The sequence below is a fragment of the Triticum aestivum genome, chromosome 7D (assembly GCF_018294505.1).
Source record: "Triticum aestivum cultivar Chinese Spring chromosome 7D, IWGSC CS RefSeq v2.1, whole genome shotgun sequence".
Taxonomy (NCBI): Eukaryota; Viridiplantae; Streptophyta; class Magnoliopsida; order Poales; family Poaceae; genus Triticum; species Triticum aestivum.
Genome location: NC_057814.1, coordinates 155289133 through 155316809, shown reverse-complemented (window position 1 = coordinate 155316809; position 27677 = coordinate 155289133). Strand labels below are relative to the sequence as shown.

At 48.5% G+C, this 27677-nt stretch overlaps 1 protein-coding gene across 1 annotated transcript; it reads left to right on the top strand.

The window, feature by feature from the left end:
* Positions 1-21968: 21968 nt before the first annotated feature.
* Positions 21969-23964, top strand: LOC123169859 (protein JINGUBANG). Its single transcript, XM_044587724.1, has one exon. The coding sequence runs from the start codon at positions 22319-22321 to the stop codon at positions 23474-23476; it is 1158 nt and encodes a 385-aa protein (XP_044443659.1). The 5' UTR covers positions 21969-22318; the 3' UTR covers positions 23477-23964.
* Positions 23965-27677: the final 3713 nt, after the last annotated feature.

Below are 27677 nucleotides of genomic sequence, written 5' to 3'. Positions count from 1 at the left end.
AAACACCATATCACCAATTGGGATTGTTAGAGATGTTGAAGTCTTGTGTGGGAAAATAAAATACCCTACTGATTTTCTTGGTTCCCCACAAGATGACTTTTGTCCCATTATTTTTGGTAGACCTTTCTTGAACACAGTTAATGCTAAGATAGATTGTAAGAAACAAACTGTTGGTGTTAGCTTTGGTGACGAGTCTCATGAGTTTAATTTTTCCAAGTTTAGTAGAAATCATCATGAAAAAGAATTGCCTAGTAAGGACGAATTAATTGGTCTTACTTCTATTGTTGTGCCACCTACTGATCCTTTAGAACAATATTTGCTAGACCATGAGAATGATTTACATATGCATGAAAGAAATGAAATAGATAAAATTTTCTTTGAACAATGCCCCCTACTTAAACACAATTTGCCTATTGAAACTCTCGGAGGTCCTCCTCCACCTAAAGGTGATCCTGTGTTTGAATTAAAACAATTGCCAGACACTTTGAAATATGCTTATCTTGATGAGAAGAAAATATATCCTATTATTATTAGTGCTAACCTTTCAGAACATGAAGAAGAAAGATTATTGAAAGTTCTAAGGAAGCACTGAGCTGCTATTGGATATACTCTTGATGATTTAAAGGGCATTAGTCCCACTCTATGTCAGCACAAAATTAATATGGAACCTGATGCTAAACCCGTTGTTGATCACCAACGTCAGTTAAATCCGAAGATGAAAGAGGTGGTAAGAACGGAAATACTAAAACTTCTGGAAGCATGTATAATCTATCCTATAGCTGATAGTAGATGGGTAAGTCTTGTTCATTGTGTCCCTAAGAAAGGAGGTATTACTGCTGTTCCTAATGATAAGAATGAACTTATTCCACAAAGAATTCTTACAGGCTATAGAATGGTAATTGATTTTAGAAAATTAAATAAAGCTACTAGAAAAGATCATTACCCTTTGCCTTTTATTGATCAAATGCTTGAAAGATTATCTAAGCACACACACTTTTGCTTCCTTGATGGATATTCTGGCTTTTCACAAATACCTGTTTCTCAACCTGATCAAGAAAGACCACTTTTACTTGTTCTTTTGGAACCTATGCTTATAGACGTATGCCTTTTGGTTTATGTAATGCACCTGCTACCTTTCAAAGATGTATGATGGCTATATTCTCTGATTTTTGTGAAAAGATTGTTGAGGTATTCATGGATGACTTTTCTGTTTATGGGAAGTCTTTTGATGATTGTTTAAGCAATCTTGATCGAGTCTTGCAGAGATGTGAACAAACAAATCTTGTCTTGAATTGGGAGAAGTGCCACTTTATGGTTAATGAAGGCATTGTCTTGGGTCATAAAATTTCTGAAAGAGGTATTGAAGTGGACCAAGCTAAGGTTGATGCAATTGAGAAAATGCCATGTCCTAAGGACATCAAAGGTATTCATAGTTTCCTAGGTCATGCTGGTTTCTATAGGAGGTTTATTAAGGACTTTTCTAAAATTTCTAGGCCTCTTACTAATCTTTTGCAAAAGGATATTCCTTTTGTTTTTGATGATGATTGTCTTGAAGCCTTTGAAACACTCAAGAAAGCTTTAATCTCTGCACCTATTGTTCAACCACCTGATTGGAACTTGCCTTTTGAAATTATGTGTGATGCTAGTGATTATGCTGTTGGTGCTGTTCTAGGACAAAGAGTTGATAAGAAATTGAATGTTATTCATTATGCTAGTAAAACTCTAGACAGTGCTCAAAGAAATTATGCTACTACTGAAAAAGAATTCTTAGCAGTGGTGTTTGCTTGTGATAAGTTTAGACCTTATATTGTTGATTCCAAAGTAACTGTTCACACAGACCATGCTGCTATTAAATATCTTATGGAAAAGAAAGATGCTAAACCTAGACTTATTCGTTGGGTTCTCTTGTTACAAGAATTTGATTTGCATATTATTGATAGAAAGGGAGCTGAGAACCCCGTAGCTGATAACCTGTCTAGGCTTGAAAATGTGCTTGATGACCCACTCCTATTGATGATAGTTTTCCTGATGAGCAGTTAGCTGCAATAAATGTTGCTAATAGTACTCCTTGGTATGCTGACTATGCTAATTACATTGTTGCTAAATATTTACCACCTAGCTTTACTTACCAACAAAAGAAAAAATTCTTCTATGATTTAAGACATTACTTTTGGGATGACCCACATCTTTATAAGAAGGAGTAGATGGTATTATTAGACGTTGTGTACCTGAGCATGAACAGGGACAAATCCTACGGAAATGTCACTCCGAAGCTTATGGAGGGCATCATGCTGGAGATAGAACTGCTCATAAGGTATTGCAATCTGGATTTTATTGGCCTACTCTCTTCAAGGATGCTCGTAAGTATGTCTCATCTTGTGATGAATGCCAAAGAATAGGTAATATCGGTAAGCGTCAAGAAATGCCTATGAATTATTCACTTGTTGTTGAACCATTTGATGTTTGGGGATTTGATTACATGGGACCTTTTCCTTCCTCTAATGGGTATACACATATTTTGGTTGCTGTTGATTATGTTACTAAATGGGTAGAAGCTATTCCAACCAGTAGTGCTGATCACAACACCTCTATTAAAATGCTTAAGGAAGTTATTTTCCCAAGGTTTGGAGTCCCTAGATATTTAATGACTGATGGTGGTCCACACTTTATTCATGGTGCTTTCCGTAAAATGCTTGCCAAGTATGATGTTAACCATAGAATTGCATCACCTTATCATCCTCAGTCTATTGGTCAAGTTGAACTTAGCAATAGAGAAATAAAATTAATTTTGCAAAAGACTGTTAATAGGTCCAGGAAGAATTGGTCTAAGAAATTAGATGATGCACTTTGGGCTTATAGAACATCATATAAAAATCCTATGGGTATGTCTCCTTATAAAATGGTTTATGGAAAAGCTTGTCATTTGCCTCTTGAGTTAGAACATAAAGCATTCTGGGCAGTTAAAGAACTCAACTATGATTTCAAACTTGCTGGTGAAAAGAGGCTATTTGATATAAGCTCATTAGATGAATGGAGAACCCAAGCTTATGAAAATGCAAAGTTATTCAAAGAAAAAGTTAAAAGATGGCATGACAAAAGAATCCAAAAGCGTGAGTTTAAAGTCAGAGAATATGTTCTTTTGTACAACTCTCGTTTTAGATTTTTTTTATAGGGAAGCTCCTCTCGAAATGGGAAGGCCCATGTGTCATCGAGGAGGTTTATCAGTCCGGTGCCATCAAAATAAATAATTCTGAAGGTACTAACCTGAAGGTTGTCAACGGGCAATGAATAAAGCATTATATCTCAAGTATGCCTATTAATGTCGAAAGCAATATTATCCAAACTTTGACGCCGGAAGAGAACATAAAAGAGTCCTTCCGGAACACTCCAGAATTGTCAAAATAAGGAGGTACGTGGTACGGTAAGTAAACGGACTCCGAAAAATCCATAAAAATATGTTCTATCAGTTTTGGAATATTTTAGAATTTTGGAAATAAAGAAACTTCCAGGAAGCGTCCCCTGGTGGGCACAAGACAGCCTGTCGCGCCCAGGTGGGTTGTGCCCACCTGGGACACCTTCCGTACTCCGTTTTTCTTCCATATACTTGTCCTCCAAGATAAAAATTCTATATATACTTCCCGAACCACCGTATCGCGGAGAAAATCCTCTGTTCTCCTTGTCTGCGCAGATCTGAAAATATGTACTCCCAAGACTCTGATGGAGAAAGCTATGTCTCACATCTCATTGCCGAATCAAAGACCTATGGGGACCTATCTCCTTTTGGTTGAACTACTGATGACGAGGAGGATGCTCACTTGATGAGGATCAATGATTCAAGCTCGGAGGAGGAGGATGTCCCTCTACCTCAACCAGGGGATATGCATGTGAAATTCAAGAAGTCTAGCCTCCCTAAAAGGGCTAACCGATCTATTCCTCTTCGTTTTAGGCAGAAAAGAAAAGGGGATTTATGTGACAAGATGTTGAAGCTGGAGTTGGAGGTCGATGACTTAAAATAGGAAATTGCTCTCCTCAACTACAATATGAAAAAGTTGAAGGCACAATTGTCATCACCACCACCATCTTCTTCACCAACAAAAGAGAACTAAGTATCGGGTATGGGCACTCCCCTTGGCTTCCGCCAAGCTTGGGGGAGGTGCCCCGGTATCGTATCATCCCACTATCTTTTTGCTTTTACTTATCTTAGTTCGATCTTTTTGCTTTAGATGAAATAAAGTTTAGTTCGATCCTTTTCTTATTTGAGAGTTTGCTTAGTGATCTGTCATTGTAATCGTGAGCAAGTTATATAATAAAGTTTAGTTTGAGTTTTTACTTTCATGTTGCAAATAAAGAAAAGAAATAAGAAAGAAAGAAAAAGAAAAAGAAAGCAAATAAAAGAAAGGAAATAAATCAATAAGATCATATACTAATCCTATGGTAGGTGATAGCACCACATAAGGAAAAGTATAAGTAAGAAAATTATGTTAGAGATTGACAAACATAGCATTAGTCAGTGATGCAACTCATGAAAGAATTAATAAGGGAAGGGAAGATTCACATATAAATATACTATCCTAGAAATCTTTTGTGATTGTAAGCACTCATCAAAATATTATAGGCCAAAATTGTTGACGTTGGACAAGGAAGACAACGTAATGGTTTATGTTTGTTTATATTCACATAGAAGTCATATTGTCATAGATCCTTTAACATGTGGTTCTTGCCCCATATCTTTGCTAGCCAAAAATTTCGCACTAAGTAGAGATACTACTTGTGCATCCAAAAACCCTTAAACCCAAATCTTTTTTCAAGTGTCCACCATACCTACCTAGGGATTGAGCAAGATCCCTCAAGTAAGTTGTCATCGGTGCAATAAGGCAATAAAAATTGCTTCTAAAAGTGTTAGATCATTTAGTGTAAGAGAAAATTGAGCATTGCACGAACTTGGATGACAAAGAATAAAAGCAACAGACTACATAATAAAGGTTGTCATCTTAAGGGGCAATGTAACGTGACGTTCTTTTGCACTAAGGGATTGAGCATACAAACAAATAAGCGCATGACAACCTCTGCTTCCCTCTGCGAAGGGCCTATTCTTTACTTTTATGTATTTACTTTTATGCAAAGAGTAAAAGTTTTCCTTCTATTCCTTTTTTATTTTTCTCCTTTGGCAAGCATCATGTGGTGAGGAAAGATCTAGGCACATATGTCCAGTTGAATATAGATAGCATGAGTTATTATTGTTGACATCACCCTTGAGGTGAGTATGTTGGGAGGCGAAACTATAAGCCCCTATCTTTCTATGTGCCCGGTTGAAACGTTTTGCTCATGGGTATGAGGTGAGTGTTAGCAATCATAGAAGACTATATGATGGTTGAGTATGTGGACTTGCCTAAAGGCTCTGACACGTGACCCTTCCTGAAAAGATGATGAATTGTAGTTGCAAAGTTGACTGAGAACATAGTTTGTTGGTTTCTAATAGAGTTTTTGTTTCATACTTCGATTATGTGATGAACTGTTACTTATTCATGGGAAGTGTATGATAAAAGTCCTATGTTTAATTTTGTTGTTGTTATAATAATCAACATGATGCTTCTATGTCTGTATTTTTTTATCAACACCTCTCTCTCAAAGCATGTGGACATGTTTTTTGGTTTCGGTTTTCGCTTGAGGACAAGCGAGGTCTAAGCTTGGGGGAGTTGATACGTCCATTTTGCATCATGTTTTCTTACTGTTATTTATAATGTTTTTATCCATAATAATGCTTTTTGGAGTAATTCAAATGCCTTTTCTCTCATAATTTGCAAGGTACACACCAAGAGGGAGAATTCCGGCAGCTGGAAATCTGGACCTGAAAAAGCTACGTCAGGCCACCTATTCTGCACAACTCCAAATGAGCTGAAACTTCACAAAGATTTTTTATGGATTATTTAAGAAATATTGGAGCCAATAATCACCAGAGGGGGGCCACCAGGTGGGCACAACCCACCTAGGCGCGCCAGGGTGGGTTGTGGCCTCCTCGGCCCACCTCCGGTGCCCATCTTCTGGTATATAAGTCATTTTGGCCTAGAAAAAATAAGGAGAAGACTTTCGGGGCGGAGCGCCGCCGTCTCGAGGCAAAACTTGGGCAGGAGCACTTTTGCCCTCCGGCGGAGCGATTCTGCCGGGGGAACTTCCCTCCCGGAGGGGGAAATCATCGTCATCATCATCACCAACAACTCTCCCATCTTGGGGAGGGAAATCTCCATCAACATCTTCACCAGCACCATCTCATCTCAAACCCTAGTTCATCTCTTGTATTCAATCTTGTTACCGGAACTATAGATTGTTGCTAGGGGGTGACTAGTAGTGTTGATTACATTTTGTAGTTGATTACTATATGGTTTATTTGGTGGAAGATTATATGTTCAGATCCATGATGCTATTTAATACTCCCCTGATCATGAGCATGTTCATTATTAGTGAGTAGTTACTTTTGTTCTTGAGGTCACGGGAGAAATCATGTTGCAAGTAATCATGTGAACTTGATATGTGTTCGATATTTTGATAGTATCTATGTTGTGATTCCCTTAGTGGTGTCATGTGAACATCGACTACATGACACTTCACCATATTTGGGCCTAAGGGAATGCATTGTGGAGTAGTAAATAGATGGTGGGTTTTGAGAGTGACAGAAGCTTAAACCCCAGTTTATGCACTATTCCGTAAGGGACGGATTGGACCCAAAAGTTTAATGCTATGGTTAGAATTTATTCTTAATACTTTTCTCATATAGTTGCAGATGCTTGCGGGAGGGTTAATCATAAGTAGGAGGTTTGTTCAAGTAAGAACATCACCTAAGCACCGGTCCACCCACATATCAAATTATCAAAGTAGAGAACACAAATCAAACCAACATGATGAAAGTGACTAGATGAAATTCCCGTGTACCCTCAAGAACGATTTGCTTATCATAAGAGACCGTTTTGGCCTGTCCTTTGCCTCAAAAGGATTGGGCTACCTTGCTGCATACTTATTGTTACTATCGTTACTTGCTCGTTACAAATTATCTTGCTATCAAACTACTCGCTGCTTACAATTTCAGCACTTGCAGACATTACCTTATTGAAAACCACTTGTCATTTCCTTCTTCTCCTCGTTGGGTTCGACACTCTTACTTATCGAAAAGAGCTACAATTGATCCCCTATACTTGGGGGTCATAAGACGTAGGGTTTTACCTCCTTTAAGAGGGCCCGAACCTGGGTAAACATCTTGTCCCCATGTCCCTCGTTACCATTGATCCTTAGACTCACAGCTTGGGCCCCCCTACCCGAGATCTGCCGGTTTTGACACCGACATTGGTGCTTTCATTGAGAGCTCCGTTGTGTAGTCACGAAAAGTGATCTATGGCTCACCTTGCCATCAACAACGATATCACTTCTGTAAGGAGCCTAACTTCAGGACATGTCCTCTAGCTCGGCGATTTCACCGTGGGTGCCTGCATGGCCATCAAGCCGACAGCGTCCCCCGCATCGGTCTCGAATAGTCTGAAAAGATGGATCCGGTGGACATCTCGTCCTTAAACGAGCTGCTAGATCGCATCGCCGCCCTGGGGCTTTCAAGGGACTATGATCGGATCGGGCTTAAACCTGACCAGAGGGAAATCAATCTCCCGCCGATCACTCACCTGGTAGCGTCGTCGAGGAACGAGCCGAAAACACTTCTTCCCCTAAATTAAAGACCAGCTATGTTCGGATCTTCGAACCCCTTGAGCCGGATACCCTTCCTTTGGATGGTACTCCGCGTCCCCCGAACTCAGGGTTGAACATAGGGTCCGGGGAGCACTTGGATCTTCCCGGACCCGGATTGGTGACCTCGGAGATTTTACAAGCTCCGAATACAATTTTGGGTCGGGATTCAAGTTTCAGCCCACCCACCCACCACAATCAATACTCTCCAAGTAATTCAGGCCCTCCAGACATATATGACCTGATGTATGTACGGCAGCAACCTCAGGAAACGGTCCATCACTTTTGGGCCAGGTTCCTACTTGTCAAAAACGAGATTAAATATTGTTGCGGCGACGATGCAGTCTCGATTTTTCATCATAATTGTACCGACGAGGGAATTTGGAATGCCCTCGACCGCCGTCGCATACAGAGTTTCACAGAACTATTGCACGTAGTACGGAAGTACTGTGCGATGGAAAGCACATGGAAGGCCCAGAAAACCCAATTGGAACCTGCTGCCTTTAAGCAGTGCACTGCCCGGGCAAAACGGATACACCCTTATGAGGCATCCGACCATAAGCCCGTCGGCAAGAAAAACAAACCCTTTACGGGATACAGGTTCGTTCTTGACGAACTCCTCGACAAACCATGTCCGATACATGCGACGCCGAGCACTGACTCAACTCACAGCCTTCAGGCATGTTGGGTACTTCGGCAGGTAGCTAAAAGTGGGGAGGCCATCCTCACCACCACCACTCCAGAGAAGCATTCTCCGGAGGATGACGATTTTAACGTCCTTACGGTCTTTGAGACTTGCTCTTCAAATAATCGGCGTAAGAGGGCACTCCGCAACCTCGCCAAAGTCCACTAAGTAACCGCAGTGAGCCCATGGAACGACGCGGTAATAACCTTCACTGCTGACGACGAACCAAGGGCCCGATCAGTCCGAGCACCCGCTGCTTTAGTTCTAAACCCAATTGTGGATGGCTTTCTACTTACCAAAGTGCTCATGGATGGCGGCAGTGGGCTTAACCTCATCTACAAGGACACGCTCGACAAAATGCAGGTTGATAGAACACGCATCGAGCAAAGCAGTACCACCTTTTGAGGCATCATCCCAGTCCAGAAGCACGATGTTCGGGGAGAATTAAACTTGATGTAGTATTCGACACGCCTGAAAATTATAGGTTGGAGGAGTTGCTCTTTCACATTGTTCCCTTCAATAGTGGATATCACGCACTTCTAGGGCGGGGCGCTTTTTCACGCTTCCAAGGCGTACCCCATTATGGATACATGAAGCTTAAAATGCCAGGGCCCAATGGAATAATCACAGTTACGAGTGATCAGGATAAAGCACTCCGCGCCAAAAACAAAACCGCATCCTTGGCCCTTGAGGCACTGTCCGAAGCCTTTGCGGCCGAAGAACTAACCACCCTACGATCCACGGTGGACAAGGATGATGTGATTCTCGATAAGAGACCTAAATCCACCTCTTTCAAGCTAGCAGATGAAATAGTTAAATTTCAAGTGCACCTGAGGGATCCTAATAAAACAGCGTCCATCGGAGCACAGCTCGATCCGGCGATAGACGATGCTTTACGCGTGTTCCTACGTGAAAATTGGGATATCTTTGCCTGGCACCCTTCCGACATGCCCGGGATCCCACGCAGACTGGCCGAACACAGCCTCAACATAATCAAAGGGTTCAAACCAGTCAAGCAAGCGCTGTGGCGATTTTCCGAACCCAAACAACAAGCTATGGGGGAGGAGCTAGCCAAACTACTCGAGGCCGGGTTCATCTAAGAAATTAAACAACCGGATTGGCTAGACAACTTGGTCATGGTGCCGAAGAAGGATAAATCTTGGCGCCTTTGTGTCGATTTCAAAGACCTCAATAATGCTTGACCTAAAGACCCTTTCCCGTTGCCCCGCATTGACCAGATTATTGATGCGACCGCGGGACATGACTCATTGGGTTTCCTCGATGCTTACTCCAGATACCATCAGATTAAAATGAAGGAGTCCGACCAAGCCGCAATGGCGTTCATCACCCTGTATGGGCCTTTCTGTTTCAACACTATGCCTTTTGGGCTTAAAAACGTTGGTGCCACTTACCAACGCATGATTCAAACATGCTTGGAAAAACAAATCGGCAAGACAGTTGAAGCATATGTGGACGACGTGGTCATCAAGACTAAACACGTCAAATCATTGGTGGACGATCTCCACCTCACATTTGACAACCTCCGAACATATGACATACGGCTCAATCCGGAAAATGCGTCTTCGGCGTTCCAGCCGGAAAGCTACTAGGGTTCATTGTCTCCCATAGAGGAATTGAAGCACAGCTAAAATCCGAGCCGTGTCGCAATTGGCCACACCAACAGACTTAAAGCATGTCCAAAAACTAGCAGGGTGCGTGGCGGCTTTGAGCCGCTTCATCTCCAGATTAGGAGAAAAAGCATTACCTCTTTATAGACTGGTTAGACGCACCGCAACTTTGAATGGACGAATGCGGCCACAGCCGGATTGGAAGAAATAAAAACCTTATTAGCAGGCAACCCAATCCAACCCGCCCCAAGTGTTGGCGAGCCTATGCTGCTTTATATCTCCGCAACTCACCGGGTAGTGAGCGTTGTACTCGTCGTCGAGCGAGGGGAAGAGGGACATAAATTCCTCATCCAAAAGCTAGTGTATTACGTATCGGAGGTCCTTACACTATGCAAATCCCGATGCCCTCACTACCAAAAGATAGCTTACGCGGTCTTTATGGCATCCTGAAAACTCTGACACTATTTTCAACAGTGTTCGATCACGGTGGCATCCGAAGTACCACTTAATGACATTATAAACAACAGGGGCGCCACCGGCCGCGTAGCTAAATGGGACATTGAGCTCTTACCATTTGAAATAACATACAAGCCACGCGGAGCTATTAAATCTCAGGTGCTGGCCGACTTCATCACCGAGTGGACGGAAGCCGAGCTCCCTAAAGAGTACAGTTCATACTCCAACTGGATCATGTACTTCGACGGCTCTAAAATGCTAGCCGGACTGGGGGCTGGCGTCATCTTGACATCCGCTACGGGGGACATAGTCCGCTACGTGTTGCACATCATGTATACGGACTCCAATAATGCAGCCGAATACGAGGCACTTCTACATGGTCTCCGCATGGTTGTCTCCATGAGCATACAACGCCCAGAGGTGTGCGGCGACTCAAACCTCGCAATATCCCAAGTAAATGGAGAGTTTGATGCAAAAGATCCAAAAATGGCGGCATATTGAAATTCCGTATTAAAAATATTGGCTCGGTTCGAGGGGCTTGAATTTCATCACGTCGCTTGAGACAGTAACCAGGAAGCAGATATACTCGCTCGCATGGGCGCCAAGCGCGACCCCGTCCCGCCCAATACCTTTGTGGAAAGGCTCTTCAAGCCATCTGTGGTATGGCAGGATGAGAACGGAGACACCAGTACGGACCTGATCACGCCCCCAGCAGCCGAAGACAATACAAATATCATCGGGGGGGTCGGCTATTGAAATAACACCCTCTGCTCATGAGATCATGGCTGTTATTGCTCCTTGGACTGAACCTTTCCTGGCCTACCTTAATAGGCAGGAGCTTCTCGATGATCAAAATGACGCATGTCGCATAGTTCGGCGCTCTAAAGCCTACAAAGTTCACGAAGGTGAGCTGTACAAGAAAAGCACTACCGGAGTTCTCCAAAGGTGCATCTCCGAAGAGGAGGGACGGCAACTCTTGGCCGAAATACATGCTGGTCTGAGTGGCCACCACGCCGTAGCTCGGGCCCTCGTAAGCAAAGCCTTTCGCACAGGCTTTTTCTGGCCAACGGCCCGGGCAGACGCACAAACCCTTGTCCAGCGTTGTGTGGGATGTCAGCTTTTGCCAATCAAAGACATATGCCTCCCACTGCCTTAAGAACCATCCCCATTACTTTGCCCTTCGCGGTCTGGGGGCTCGATATGGTCGGACCCCTTAAAGGGGGAAGCCACAAAAAGAAATGTTTACTGATTATGGTGGATAATTCACTAAGTGGATAGAGGCCAAACCAGTAAAAACGGCTGAAGCAGGACCAGTGATTGACTTTATAACCGGCATGGTACACCGCTACGGTGTCTCGCACAGCATTATCACTGACAATTCCTCCAATTTTACAGCTGATGAGGTGAAAAACTGGTGTGCTAAATTGGGCATTAAACTCGACTATGCATCCGTCTATCACCCTCAAACAAACGGTCGGGTTGAACGGGCCAATGGCCTGATAATGAGCGGCATTAAACCCCGACTGGTGCGCTCCCTACGGGAATCAGATAAGCACTGGGTTGAGGAACTCGATTCTGTGCTCTGGGGGATGTGGACTACACCTAACCGAGCAACCGGATATACACCTTTCTTCATGGTGTACGGCGCGAAAGTTGTCCTGCCCTGCGACATTATTCATGACTCACCTCGAGTGCGCATGTATAAAGAGCGAGAAGCCGAGCTCGATCGGCAGGACGACCTAGACGGCCTCGAAGAGGAGCGTGATATTGCACAAGCCTATTCCACATTTTATCAACAACAGGCCAGGAGCGCTCGCCATGTTTTGAAGTTTTTTCGTGGTTTGCTTTGATGCTCTTTGCGCGATATGGGATGGCACTGGGAGATCTAACCTCCTTATATAGATGTCGCCCTTGCATGATAAGGGGTTTATTTGTAAAAAAATATGGACCGTTCACATTCGCCCGGCGCATGGAAATCGAGGCGGCGACAGGAACAAATCGTAAAGACAGAACATGGAGGTCAAAACTAGATTATCGTCAATCCGGAGTATGATGAAGAACCCGCCTTGCAAAGCCGAAGACATAAGCTAGATACTACATCATCATTGAAGGCAAGTTCGGGGGCTACTGAGGGAGTCCTGGATTAGGGAGTCCTCAGGTGTCCGGTCTATTTGATATGGGTTGGACTGATGGGTCGTGAAGATAAAGCAGAAGACTATCCCCCGTGTCCGGGTAGGACTCCTATATACATGGACGGCAAGTTTGGTGTCCGGATGTACTATTTCCTTCCTCTGCAAACCAACTCTGTACAACCCTAGGCCCCTCCGTGTGTATATAAACCGGAGGGTTTAGTCCGTAGAGGCTATCAAAATAATCATAGGCTAGACAGCTAGGGTTTAGCCATTACGATCCTGAGGTAGATCAACTCTTGTATCCCCTATACTCATCGAATACAATCAAGCAGGACATAGGGTTTTACCTCCTTTAAGAGGGCCCGAACCTAGGTAAACATTATGTCCCCATTGTCCCTCGTTACCATTGATCCTTAGACTCACAGCTTGGGCCCCCTACCCGAGATCTGCCGGTTTTGACATCGACACCCGCGACATGGATTAATGGTGCATGTTTCATCAGTACACTGTCTGCAACCCTGGTCTGCGGAGGCGGCTGGCTGCTAGAAGCAACATTGGCAATGAGGCGCTGATGGCGAGGTTCGTGCGAGAGCATCCGGAGTACGTCCAGGCCGAGAGCGAGTTCTACTGGAAGCGCATGGCCGAGTAGAAGAAGGCGGTGAAGAAGGAGGATGAGGACGGACCCTCCACAATGATCCACGTCGACATTGACTCGTCGGACTGGGGTGACTCGGGGGAGGAGGATGAGGGGTGCGATGACCCGAGCAAGGACGATTTTTGTGAGCAGTTCAAGAGCTCTGATGAGGAGTAGCTTTATCTTCGATGTAGTTGAAGTAGTTGTTTGAACTAGTAGTAGTAGTTGGAGTGGTAGTAATTTGATGGAAGTAGTAGTTTGAACTATGTTTAAGTATGTTTAATTTAGAACTATGTTTGACTCAAATGAACTTGCTTTGTTTGAATTATGTTTGAAATGATTTAGTAGTTGAACTATTTTACATCTTCAAATACATCACCGGTTGAAGTTGGAGTTTTGCATCATCAAATATACATCATCTGTTGGAGTTGAGACATTTTTGGAGATGTAAAAGGCACATTTTCATGAGGTAAATTATGCAATATCCACTTTTTACATCTCTAAATCCTCTATAACTCTATGCTCCCTAGTTTTAAAGAGTCCACATTCAATTGAGGTCTCCAATTGAAATTGGCTCACCGATTTTAACTAGGTCAACAATTTCAAAGCTGTCTCATTTAGTTCTTTTATATTGTACAATATGCTTTTTAATTTTAAAGGCCTCACAATTAATTGAGATCTTCAAGTTAGAACGTGGTCACCCCATTTGACCGGGTCAGTGATTTCTCAAGGAGCTCTCCCATTCAATTCTTTTAATTCACTACTATGTTTCCTAATTTGGAAGGTCTTCCATTCAATTGAGATATTCAATTTTAGATTTGATTTACAATTTTGATCAAGCCAACGATTTTCCAAATCAATCGGCATCAACCAATCTGTAAAACATATCAATCCCAAGCACCCTCCCATCACCTAGAAAAAAGAAGTGCCACAATGTGCTACTATAACATCAATATAGTTCATGCAACGACAGACATATAAATTTCTCCACATAATTATAGGTTTCTTATATAACAATTTTATATTATGGATTTTGATATATTTCTCTACAAATCTGATCAAATTTAAAAAGTTTAACTTTTCAAAAGAGCAACACACCTTATATGTTGAAACAAATGAGTAATTTTTCTCTAAGAAACCAAAAACACGAATGACGCAGCAAACACCCTTCAAGTTACGACATATTGGAGAGCCGTTGGATGCATACGCTGAGGCTGGGTTATGGAGCGACTCGCACCTGACGTAGCTATCCCTCTTAGAGCATCTCCAGCTGCGCCCTCAACAGGCCCCCTAGGCCCCATTTTTGTGTTCGACGCCAAAAATTCGCCACAGCCGCGCCCCCAGAAGCCCAATTTTCGCCGGCTTGGGCCGATTATGGCGCCGGCGGACCCAGGCCGAACCCGGCGCACTGGGGGGCACCGGGGAAACATATTTTGGTGCCAACGAGAATGGGCTCGCTGAGTCAGCGACTCACCGCCTTCATCGTCCTCATTGCCTCGGTTCCCGCAGGAATCAATGCCAAGGCTATCGTGCCCGTCAGCCTTCCATTGATGCCTCACGGCCGGCGCAGTGAAGCCGCGGGGAACGCGCGTCCCGCCCGCTCCCGCCACGCGGCACCCGGCGGGCAGCCGCTCCACCGCCCATCATCGGCTATAAAAGCCGACCTCCCCGCCGGTGAACGCCACAACTTGCCACCGACGCCCCTCTCGCTACAACTCCCAGCCGACGCCCTTCTCGCCCCCTCTCGCCACCGAAGCCTCTCCCGCACTTTTCCCCTCGCCGACGAGCAATGGCCGAGTGTTACCCAGGCGGCGCCACGGCGGCGAACGGCTTCGGCCGACGCCATCTGCGCGAGGACGAGGCGCGCCTCCTCTACGAGGCCGACTACCCGGCACCCCCCGACATGTGGGTGCCGGGCTCGTGGAGGCTGAGCGCCGGTGGCGTCCCGATGCCCCCAGTGCCCACCCGTGCAGAACGGCACGCCGAGATAGCGCGCATTCGCTCGTCGCTGTCGGAGCAAGCGCGGAACGAGCCGAGGTACGCCGCCGACAGCTACGCGCTGTGGACGATGTACTTCGACCGCCGCCACGCCGACTAGGTCACCTCCACAAAAGGCGTACTGCCCTGCGGCCGCCTCAACTCCGACGGGCGGCGTGAATGGTGGGGTGTGCCCGGCCGCACCCTCGAAGCCGTCCTCGACCACGTCGAGGCCGGTAACACGCCGCACCTGGAGTACCCGGCGCCCCCGTCCTTCTCTCGCCGCCGCGGTAGTTCCTGGACGACACGACGAATGGAGACGGCGACCTCCTCGTCGTCGGGCTCTGCCTCTCCTTCCTCCGGTTCGCCGGCGCTCCGCCCCGTCAAGCCGGAGCCGCAGGAGACGCCGCTTGGGTGCCGCACCCGCAGCGACGCCCTCGTCATGAACAAGGGTGATCGCCCCTCCCCTCGTTCCTACCGCCTCGTCTGGCAGAAGACCGAGCCGGGGTTTCTCCCCGTGAAGAAGGAGCATGAGGACATGGCCGCCAATGACGAGACCGCCCTCAAGTGGGCGAAGGCGGACTACGTCCTCGAGCAGGTCGAGCGCCAGAGCCGGGCCTACGAGGAGATAAAAGCTCGGCGCCACGGACATGAGAAGGGCGGCATCGTCATCCTCGATAGCGACAACGAGGATGCGCCCGGGCCGTCCAACCCCCAGCGCGTCGGCGACCCTTGTCAGGGGTGCAGCAGGGACGGCGGCGGCGCCGGCGGGACGCAGGGTGGCGGCAACGATGATGACGACGACGGTGGCGGTGACTACACCAGGTTTTACAGGCTTCTCGGCATGTAGAAGGCGGGCGGCGGCGTAGTAGTGTTAGGCATAGCTGTCTTTTTATGTAGTTTTAAATCATGTTTTTTTGTTTTTTGTACAAATTTGGATGAAGTCGCCGAGTTTGGATGAATTTTGTGTAGTGTTTACCCGATTATGGGGCGACCTGGGGGCGGCGGCTGGGAACACGTTCGTCCCACGCCGAAATTAACGCCGGTTCAGCCTCAAGCGACGCTTTTTCGGCGTCCTTCGGGGGCCGAACGGCTGGAGATGCTCTTAACTCTCACGTCTCTGTCTCTTTCTCTGCAGTGGTCTAACGGTGCGTGGTGTGGCGGCAGCTGCGGGGCTTGCGGCATGGCTCTCTGCAGGAGGAGCTTCAGGGCGGCAGGTGATGGTCTACCAAGAACCTAATCTTGAGGTAGCAGTTTACCTGCTCGACAAAATGCTTAACCGGAGAGGCGGCGTCTGCGCGTCGGGAAAACTCGCGTTCGAAGAGCATGCGGCGGTCCTCCCGTGCGCATGCTTGGCCCTGTCTCAGACGAGGGAGTATTTAACAAAAAACTACCACATTTCGTGGAAACGTTTCTACAAACTACCACTTTACAAGTTTGTGCCGAAAACTACCGTTTTCTCACTAATCCTTGACTAAAAACTACCATGTCTGAAAAGAGCCCGATTTGCCTCTTTTAAACACGTTTTGATTGTTTGGGCCCACACATAAGCGTTGACGTGGCACATTAACAAAATCTGTTTCATGGCGGCCGGGGAGCTCGCGGCCGCCGGCGAAGGACGTGTGATACGTCTCTAACGTATCTATAATATTTGATTGTTCCATGCTATTATATTATCCATCCTGGATTATATGCATTTATATGTTGTTTTATATGATTTTTGGGACTAACCTATTAACCTAGAGCCTAGTGTCAGTTTCTGTTTTTTCCTTGTTTTTGAGTTTTACAGAAAGGAATACCAAACGGAGTCCAATTGACGTGCCAATTTTTTATGATTTTTTATGGACCAAAAGAAGCCTCCGGAGTATAAAAGTTGGGCCAGAAGAGTCCCGAGCCATCCACGAGGGTGGAGGGCGCGCCCTACCCCCTGGGCGCGCCCCCCTATCTCGTGGATGACTCGAAGACCCCCCCTGACGTGAGACCGACGCCGAAAATTCCTATAAATACAGAAACCCTAGAGAGAAACCTAGATCGGGAGTTCCGCCGCCGCAAGCCTCTGTAGCCACCAAAAACCAATCGGGACCCTGTTCCGGCACCCTGCCGGAGGGGGGAATCCCTCACCGGTGGCCATCTTCATCATGCCGGCGCTCTCCATGACAAGAAGGGAGTAGTTCACCCTCGGGACTGAGGGTATGTACCAGTAGCTATGTGTTTGATCTCTCTCTGGTGTTCTTGATTTGGCATGATCTTGATGTACCGAGCTTTGCTACTATAGTTGGATCTTATGATGTTTCTCCCCCTCTACCTTCTTGTAATGGATTGAGTTTTCCCTTTGAAGTTATCTTATCGGATTGAGTCTTTAAGGATTTGAGAACACTTGATGTATGTCTTGCGTGGGATACCCGTGGTGACAATGGGGTATTCTATTGATCCACTTGATGTATGTTTTGATGATCAACTTGCGGGTTCCGTGACCTTGGGAATCTATGCATAGGGGTTGGCACACGTTTTCGTCTTGACTCTCCGGTAGAAACTTTGGGGCACTCTTTGAAGTTCTTTGTGTTGGTTGAATAGATGAATCTGAGATTGTGTGATGCATATCGTATAATCATACCCACAGATACTTGAGGTGACATTGGAGTATCTAGGTGACATTAGGGTTTTGGTTGATATGTGTCTTAAGGTGTTATTTTACTACGAACTCTAGGGCTGTTTGTGACACTTATAGGAATACCCCAACGGATTGATCGGAAAGAATAACTTTGGCGTGGTTTCGTACCCTACAATAATCTCTTCGTTTGTTCTCCTCTATTAGTGACTTTGGAGTGACTCTTTGTTGCATGTTGAGGGATAGTTATATGATCCAGTTATGTTATTATTGTTGAGAGAACTTGCACTAGTGAAAGTATGAACCCTAGGCCTTGTTTCGAAGCATTGCAATACCGTTTGTACTCACTTTTATCATTAGTTACCTTGCTGTTTTTATAATTTCAGATTACAAAAACATATATCTACCATCCATATTGCACTTGTATCACCATCTTTCCCGAACTAGTGCACCTATACAATTTACCATTGTACTGGGTGTGTTGTGGACACAAAAGATTCATTGTTATTTGGTTGCAGGGTTGTTTGAGAGAGACCATCTTCATCCTACACCTCCCACGGATTGATAAACCTTAGGTCATCCACTTGAGGGAAATTTGCTACTGTCCTGCAAACCTTTGCACTTGAAGGCCCAACAACGTCTACAAGAAGAAGGTTGTCTAGTAGACATCAGCGTGGGGCGGGCGGCTCCGACGGCTCCAGCGGCAACCCGCGGCGGCTCCAGCAGCGACCCGCGACGGCTCCAGCGCCGACCGCGGCGAGCGGCTCCAGCGGCGGTGGCGGGTGCGGAGAGCCCGGGAGCGCCGGAGGCAGGGGCGCGACCGCGGGAGCCACAACATGCGAGGAGCAGCAGCAGGGGCACGACAGTGGTGAGCCGTGCGTGGCGGGGGCGCGGCCCGGGCGTAGCAGGTGTGGGTGAGCGTGCGTGGTACGGGGACGGGGACCACGGTGCGCATGGCGAGGGGCGGCCACGAGCGCCGCGGGCGCGCGCGTGCGGGTGCGGCTCGGAGCCCGAGCTCCGGCGCTCGGCCACGGCGTTGATGCGGCAAGTAACCGAGGGGGGAGTAGAGGGGAAGCAGCGAGCGCTCACGATGGTGACGGGAAGCTGCACGGGGTGGTCGGGGATGCGGCGAGGAGCGGCTCCGGCAGTTTGCGGGGCGGCGAACTGCTCGTGAGGAGGAGAGGTTGTGCGGGCGAGAGGGTCACCGGAGAAAGAGATCGAGGCGGCAGCGACCTTCACCGGAGGCGGAGAAGATGAAGTACTCCCGCGGCGGCGACGGTTGCTGTGCACGCACGCAAGGCCGCGACACGCCAGCACGGCCAAGGCGGCTCCAGCCGACGTGGTTGCGCCGCTGTCTCCAGTCCCGACCAACGCCGGAGAGGTGCTTCGCCGGGGTGTCGCCATGGAGAAGAGCGCGAAGTGCACAAGAGGTGTTCGACGAAATGCCGAAGAGAGAGAAGGAGGAGGAAGAAGATTGATGCTGACAGGTGGGTTCATCCTGTCAGAAAGGCGTTTAGAAGAGGCGAATCGGGCACTTTCCCGACATGGTAGTTTTTAGTTAAAGATTAGTTAAAAAGTGGTAGTTTTCGGCATAAATTTGTAAAGTGATAATTTGTAGGCATGAAATGTGATAGTTTTTTGTTAAATACCCTAGACGAGGCCACCGCCTGCTCTCCAAGTCCATGTCCCTGTCCAGTACCAATCGTGCACAGAATCGCCGCGCTGTACTGCAAGCTCGGCGCCCCTACGGGTGCACGGCGCCTCATCGAGGGAGCGTCGCGGGGTGAAGCGGAAGGAGGCTGCAAGAAGGTGCTCCAGCTGCACGAGGAGATACCCGCGGCATCCAGCAGGGTAAGTGTCGAACACCCGCTTCGTGGTGCCCGACATTGACGAGGGCTCCAAGGAACATGCACTCGTGTACCACAACGAGCCATCTTTTTTTTTACCTCTCTTCAAAAAAAAAACAACGAGCAATCTTTTTTGATTTTGCTTCTATCTCTACATCTCTGCTTAAATGGTGCTCACAGCGAAAGCTGGTTGCATTTTACTCTTTTCTACTCCCTCAGATCCTAAATATAACTAAGTCTTTTTAGAGATTTCAACATAGACTACATACGAAGCAAAACGAGTGAATCTACACTCTAAAGTATGTCTATATACATTCGTATATAGTTCGTATTGAAATCTCTAGAAAGACTTATATTTAGAAACGGAGAGAGTAACATCCAACGGTGATCTTGATTTGCTAGTCATGCTCTCTCTAAGCAAGTGACATGGAGACTTTTAGAGGCACTTACATTGCTGATGCAAATGTAGTTATACACAGCATGCGAGATCTATGAATATGCCGAATGCTTTTCTATAGAAGCTTTAACAGTGGTCCCAGCTCCTGTATGGCTATCCTTATCTCAGTTTCTGTTACATCATGTTTCAACGACCTTGATGATGATAAAACAATCCATGATGCAGCTAGTTAAGTGGTTGTCTGCCTCTTCTTGCATATTGGGAGAGCGATTGGCTTTCTCAAACTTGTCTTGTCCGCTTGTCTCTGCTCCCTCCTTTCGTAGTACAGTATCTGTTTTCTTCTTCTCACAACCAATATATTTCTGCTTTTTCTCCACCCGGAATGACCCAAAACGCCTAATGCTGTTTTGGAAAATGACTGTAGGTCACATACTTAGTATAAGCTCCAGGCTTGGAGGAGACTGCCTTTTTTGCAGTTTCCAACTAATTTACCATGCCGACATATTTATTTAGTCCAATATTTTTCATATTATTTATATAATCAAGTGGGTTTCCGGATGGACCTGCGGGCCAAAAAACCTGGACCTGAAGCTAATTCCGATCGTCGAAAAGCTGAGTTGGGCAACCAAGAACAGATCTGTAGCGCATCACCTGTATCCCATTATGGACAACTTTTAATCATGTTTGGTCAGTTGTTGCGCAATACAACACTATGAATGGATAATTTAGCTAATCCTGTCTTCAGAATACCACTTTATATTTTAGAATCCTTTCAGTTTACAGGTTGTGTGGCTGTGCGCTTCAGGCCACTGCTGCTGATGCTGAGTGAGACTGTCAGCTAAAGCAACACATTTGCAATGCTTTCCCATAAAACAACAACGCCACCAGGTTTGTTTCTACTCCCTCCATTCCTAAATATTTGTCTTTCTAGAGATTTCAACAAGTAACTACATACGGAGCAAAATGAGTCAATCTACACTCTAAAACATGTCTATATACATCCGTATGTGGTAGTTCATTTGAAATCTCTAAAAAGACAAATATTTAGGAACAGAGGGAGTAGATCATTAAGTTTACTCCCAATTGAATGAAACCTCAGTATACATCCTTGCAAATAGGCAGTAGCTACTCCAATATTTTGTGTTTGAGTGTGAGATAAGCGTCGCATTGATGAGGCTCATGAAGTTATTGTTCTCGCGGAGTAGGTTATACTGAATTCATGCTTCAGTCAATTCATTCAAAAGTCTGAACTGTGGGAGAGGGTTGGACATTATACTCCAGCAGGTCACGTAGCTTTCCAGTTTTATGAAGCATAGCAATGTTCAACAAAATCGGTACTGATTTGTCTCTTTTGTTTTTTAAACAAGGCAGTACTGATTTGTCTCTGGAATTTATGGTGGATGGCGTATCTTGGTGTTTGATAAACAGTGCTCAATAAATGGTTTCCTTGAGTATGTTTGCAGTGATGTATGCAATGGTGCAAGGAAGTGATGGACCTTATCCGTTATGCTTATCACTCTCGAGTGAGCTGCACATGGAGAAAAGATCAGATGACGGTCCAGCCTGGAAGAACATGCATGCTGGAAGGTGGGGAGAAAGAGAATGAAATGAAATGAAGCTATAGGAGCCTACATGTACTCCGGAACTAGCAAGGCAAGTCCATGTTACCCTGTTAGGCATAAATCCCATGATCTGTTATGCATTTCTGACCTACTTCAGCTGCTTCTTAAAATCCCGTCTTCTTTTCCGGCGAGAATTCTTCACTTCCCTGTACGATAAATAACAACTGCATAGAAATGCTGCAATTGATTTTAATTATGACTGCATTTTATATACCAGGAATCCTGTCCTCATAATCTAACGCGTTTTCAGCCAAAAAGGGAAGAAATTCTAAAGCATTGTAAGCCGCCTTTTGCCCTACTTGTGTACCTGTCAGTTGAATTTTCCTCCACTCCATCCATTTCGAGCTTTCTCAAACACATCAATTACAAGATAACAAGAATCCGTGTTCAGCCCACTTGCCTTCTTGCCTTGTTGCTATAAAGATGCGTCACTCGTCAATCTCCACAGCCTCTTACTATAATCTTCTGTGTCTCTCTCTGCATGCACATTGCTTGCTTGCTTATCTCATTGCTTTTGCATAATTGCCCTGAGATCCTGTCTACCTGCTATTTTAATCCATGATTTCATCTTGCAGTTGCAGACAAGAACAGCAAGGCCAGGTCCAGCATGAGTCTGAACTCTGAAGAAGGTCTGATGTGCGAAGCTATATCACACTCGTCGCAGTCGAGTGCCCCTTCACCCCTTCCCCTGAGCCCATGCCATTACCAGTGCGTCTCCACACTCAGGGGCCACTCCTCCTACGTCTCTGGCCTCGCCGTCGACGGCAACTCGCTCTACGTCGCCTCGTCGGACGGACACATCAGGCTGTGGCCACTGGACATGGGCGGCACGGCCGTGCAACAGGAGGGTTCTGTTGTTGCCGTCACCAACAGCTCCATAAAGTGCCTCATGGCCACCAGCGATGGTCTCGTCACCGCCCACCAGGACGGCAAGATCAGGGTGTGGCAGCACGCCGGCCGGCGGAAAGGCGGGAGCAGCCACCTCGCCCTGCACGGCGTGCTGCCGACCACCGCAGACTGCCTGCGCACGTTCCTGTTCCCCAAGAACTACGTCGACGTCCGGCGGCACACGAGCCGCACCTGGGTGCACCACGTGGACGCGGTCACCGCGCTCGCGCTGTCCCCGGACGGCGGGTACATGTACTCCGTGTCCTGGGACCGGAGCCTCAAGGTGTGGCGCCTGCCGAGCCTCCGCTGCGTGGAGTCCATCGCCCCGGCCCACAACGACGCCATCAACGCCGTCGCCGTGTCGTCGGACGGGAGCGTCTACACCGGGTCGGCCGACCGGACGATCAAGGCATGGAGGCGCCCCCCGGGGCAGAAGAGGCTCGTGCTGGTCGGCACCATGGAGCGGCACAGGTCGGCGGTGAACGCGCTGGCGATGGGCGTCGGCGGGCTGGTCCTCTACTCCGGCTCGTGCGACCGGTCCGTCGTCGTGTGGGAGGGCTTCGACGCCGGAGGCGTGGCGGCCACCAGGACTCTCAGGGGGCACGCTGAGGCGGTGCTGTGCCTGGCCGCCGCCGGCGACGTGGCGTGCAGCGGGTCCGCGGACAGGACGGTGATGGTGTGGCGGCGGGGAGCGGAGGGCGAGTACTCCTGCTCGGCCGTCCTGGGCGGCCATGGCGCGGCCGTGAAGAGCCTGGCATTGGTGTTGACGGGAGGCGACCACGGCAGCGAGCGCGAGGAGAGCCCGCGCGGTGGCTGCTCCGCGCTGATTTGCAGCGGTTCGTTGGACTGCGATGTGAAGATTTGGAGGGTGACTTGACTTGGTTTGTGCTAGGACTAAGCCGGCTTCTGAAACTGAGTTGACGAGAGTCTTAAAGCTGCACCGTGTTGGAAGGCTTGGAGCTGTGCTTCATGACTGCATTTTGATCCGTGCATGCCATGAAGATCGGGCCTTTGTTTCACTGGGTTATCTTGTGTACTTCCATGGTGCTTTTTGGGGAGGTCACTGATCTTCAAGTTGAGTTGAAGGGAAAGTTGTATGTTTGGGAACGGGAGTGTATGTCCCAATCGGGATGTCTCAGCTAGTTTGTCATATGTGCATGTCCATGAATATATGCACTAGTGGCAGTGGCGCGATCGGTCGGCTACCGGAGTGGTCAGTATTCAACGTGGAAGAACTGTGCAAATGATGATAACCGGTTTGCTATTTCTCAGTCGTTAGAAATAGGTACTTCTTGGTCAAGTTATATGTGATCAATCCCTCAAAGAAAAGTTATTGTTCTTGAAAAAAAAGTTATATGTGATCAAGCCTACTGTTGAAACGTGATATCTTTGTATTTATTTCCGACTGATTCTCCTATTATCTCTAGCCTTGTATAGATTGATCTCTAAAGATATTGTAGGGTTAGTTGGCTTGTCACGGAAGACACCACCTGTATATATAGTAACCGACTCCGATGGAATACAATTGAGTTGCATCCTATAGTCTTCTACATGGTATCAGTTTTCTACCGATCTCTCTCGCTTCCGCTCTAGGTTGCCGCCGCGTCTCACGCCGCCGTCGCCCCTCTCTCCCTGCCGCCGCCGCCTGTTCCACACGCCGCCGCCGCCGCACCAAAACCCTAACCCTCCTACGCCGCTGCCACTCCTCCTATAGCAGCCGCCGCCGCCACACCAAACCCTAAACCCTATCACGCCGCCGCCGCTACTCCCTCCTCTGTAGCCGCCGCCACCTCTCCCTACCACTCTCCAGCCGACGCCACCACCATGTCTCGCTCCAAACCCGACATCTCCGACGCCGGCTCCTTCGCCGGTGCTGCCTTCACCTCCGATCGCCTCAACGAGCTCCACATCAAAGACCACGTTCCCGTCGTCCTCGACCTCGACTCTCCTTCCTACAACGCATGGCGCACCTACTTAGCGCTCCTCTTCCGCTCCTTCCGCCTCATCGAGCATGTTGATGGCAGCGTCGACATCCGCGACATGAAGGACGACGACGAGTGGCTTGCTGTGGATGCCTGCATCGTCAAGTGGCTTTTTCTCACCATCTCTCCAGGTCTCTTCAACATGGTGAACTGATGTGATCCATCAGCGTACGCTATGTGGACACGGCTGTGCGACCTCTTCCTCGACAATCAACTCTAGCGCCGTGTCTTCCTCCAAGGTGATTTTTTCACCATGCAGCAAAACGATCTCTCGATCGACGAGTACTGCACGCGGATGAAGGTTCTCGCGGACGAGCTCCGCGACGTCGACATGAACATCGACGACTCCGTCCTCCTCACCAACCTCCTTCGCGGCCTCCACCCCGACCTCGGCCAATCCGCCGCCAACCTCTCCCTCATCACGCCGACATACGCCAAGGCGGTCACGTATCTTCGCATGGAGGAGAAGCGTCTTCGTCACGCGGCGCGGCAAGCTCCTCTCGCCGCCCTCCACGCCAGCACTGTCAAGGGGCCCGCCGCCCTCCCGCAGCCTCCCCGCGCGCCGGCTCCATAGCCGCTCGCCGCCCCTGACCAGGGCCGCCAGAAGAGGCGGGGAGGTCGCGACGGCCGCGGCCGCAATGGCGGCTCTCAGCCCCGCCAGGCGGCTCCTCCCGCTCCTGCTCAGGCCGCGGCACCCCCGCCCTGGCTCACGGGGTACAACCCCTGGACGGGGGTGGTGCACGCCTACTCGATGCCACTTTCGCGGGCGCCTGCTCCGGGCCTACTTGGCCCTCGCCCGGGTCTTCATCAGGCCCTCTTGGCCGCGCCGGGTGGCTCCGGACCCGGCGGATCTTCGGCGTACAACGGGGCCATGGCTCCCGGCGCTGTCATGTCACCTCCCTACGGCGCTGCACCGACCAGCTACACCTACGACCCGGCGCTCCTAGCCGCCCTCCACGCCGCCCCTTCCCCAAGCAACTACTCCGGCGGTGGGGGCTGGTACATGGACACAGGCGCCGCTGCTCATATGGCGTCGAACCCCAGTATCCTCTCTCGTGTCTCTCCGTACCCTCTTTTTTCTCGCATCGTTGTTGGTGATGGATCTACGCTTCCCATCACCCACCACGGCGCGTCCTCCCTCCCTCTCTCATCATCTTCCTTACCTCTCAATAACATGCTTGTGTCTCCATCCTTAATCAAAAATTTATGTTCTGTCTATACTCTTACTCGTGAACATCCTGTTACCGTTGAGTTTGACAAACATGTTTTTTCTGTCAAGGATGCCCACTCCCGGAAGGTTCTGCACCGATGTGATTCCCCCGGCGATCTTTACCCGTGTGGCCAAACGACAAGCAGTGGTCCTGTCGCTCTCCACGCCGACGTCTCTCTCTGGCATGCTCGTCTTGGCCATCCCGGCGCCGACGCTCTTCATAAAGTTTTGCAGACTTTTCCTTTTTCATGTAATAAATCGGAGGCACACACTTGGCATGCCTGTCGCATAGGAAAACACGTTCATTTGCCGTTTTCAACTTCATCATCAATTGCTACTTTTCCTTTTGATGTTATTCACTGTGATGTTTGGACATCTCCCGTGCCTAGCAATTCGGGTTTATCATATTACCTTGTGATTTTGGATGACTTTTCTCATTTCACTTGGACCTTTCCGTTGCGCCGCAAATCCGACGTCGCTTCCTCCCTTCATGCTTTTTACGCCTATGTTGCCACCCACTTTCACCGCACCATTGCCCATCTTCAAACCGACAACGGAAAGGAATTTGATAACCTCGCTATTCGCACCCTTTTATCCACTCATGGCACCATTTTTCGCCTCACATGTCCATACACATCTCAGCAAAACGGTCGCGCCGAACGTGTTCTCCGCACTCTTAATGAGAGTGTTCGCGCATTGCTCTTCCACGCACACATGCCTGCTCGGTTTTGGCCCGATGCTCTCGCCACAGCTACCCTTCTTCTTAACATCCGGCCTTGCAAACCCCGATGGAACTACACCCCTCATCACCTCTTATTCGGGTCACCTCCGTCATATGATGATCTTCATGTTTTCGGTTGCCTTTGTTATCCTAATATCACCGCCACGACACCACATAAGCTGGCGCCTCGCTCCATCGCTTGTGTCTTTCTTGGCTACCAACCAAACACAAAAGGCTTCCGTTGCTACGACCCGGAGTCCCATCGTGTGATCGTGTCTAGGCACGTTTATTTTGCTGAGGTTGTTTTTCCGTTTCAGCAGGCAGCGTCGTGTCCCTCGCCATCTCTGGACGCCTCTCCTTGACGGACTCCTGGAGCCCTTGCGCTCCCACCACCTCGCCGATCGGGCGCGGTTGCGGCCTCGTCACCCGCCGTCTCGTCGCCCTCGGCGCTTCCTCCGCTGGCTCAGGAGGAGCCGACCACTTCGGGCCCGACTACGCCCTCATCGCCGTCTACGACCGAGCCCTCTGGCTCCTTGTCGGCTCCGGAGGAGCCGGCCCTCTCGGCCCCGTCGGCCGAGCCTTCTCATGTCTCGCCAACGCCCTCGACATCAACACCAGTGGCCTCGCCAGCATCGTCATCCGAGCCGGCTGTTGTGGCCCCTCAGCGCCGCGGTCCACGCCCGCCTCCCCCGCCGCCTCACCATCATATGGTGACGCGCGCCAAGGCCGGTGTGCACCAGCCGAATCCGCGCTACCACAACCTCAGCGTCACAACCCTCTCTCCGGTTCCGCGATCGGTGCGTTCTGCGTTGAGTGATCCGCATTGGACCGCCGCTATGCGCGCTGAGTACAATGCTCTTGTCGCCAACCGGACTTGGACCCTCGTTCCTCGTCCGCCTGGAGCGAACGTCATCTCGGGCAAGTGGGTTTTTCGTCACAAACTCCTCCCGGACGGTTCTCTGGACAGGTACAAGGCTCGCTGGGTTGTCCGTGGATTTGCACAACGTGCCGGTGTTGACTTCTCTGAGACTTTCTCTCCGGTCGTCAAACCCGCCACGATTCGTGTGGTGCTTCAGCTGGCTGCCTCTCGTCACTGGCCCGTACATCAGCTCGACATCAACAATGCTTTTTTGTACGGCCATCTTCAGGAGCGAGTCCTCTGTCA

Bases quoted from the DNA above. Each gene is read 5' to 3' on its own strand.
- LOC123169859 (XM_044587724.1), top strand. From the start codon at position 22,319: ATGAGTCTGAACTCTGAAGAAGGTCTGATGTGCGAAGCTATATCACAC.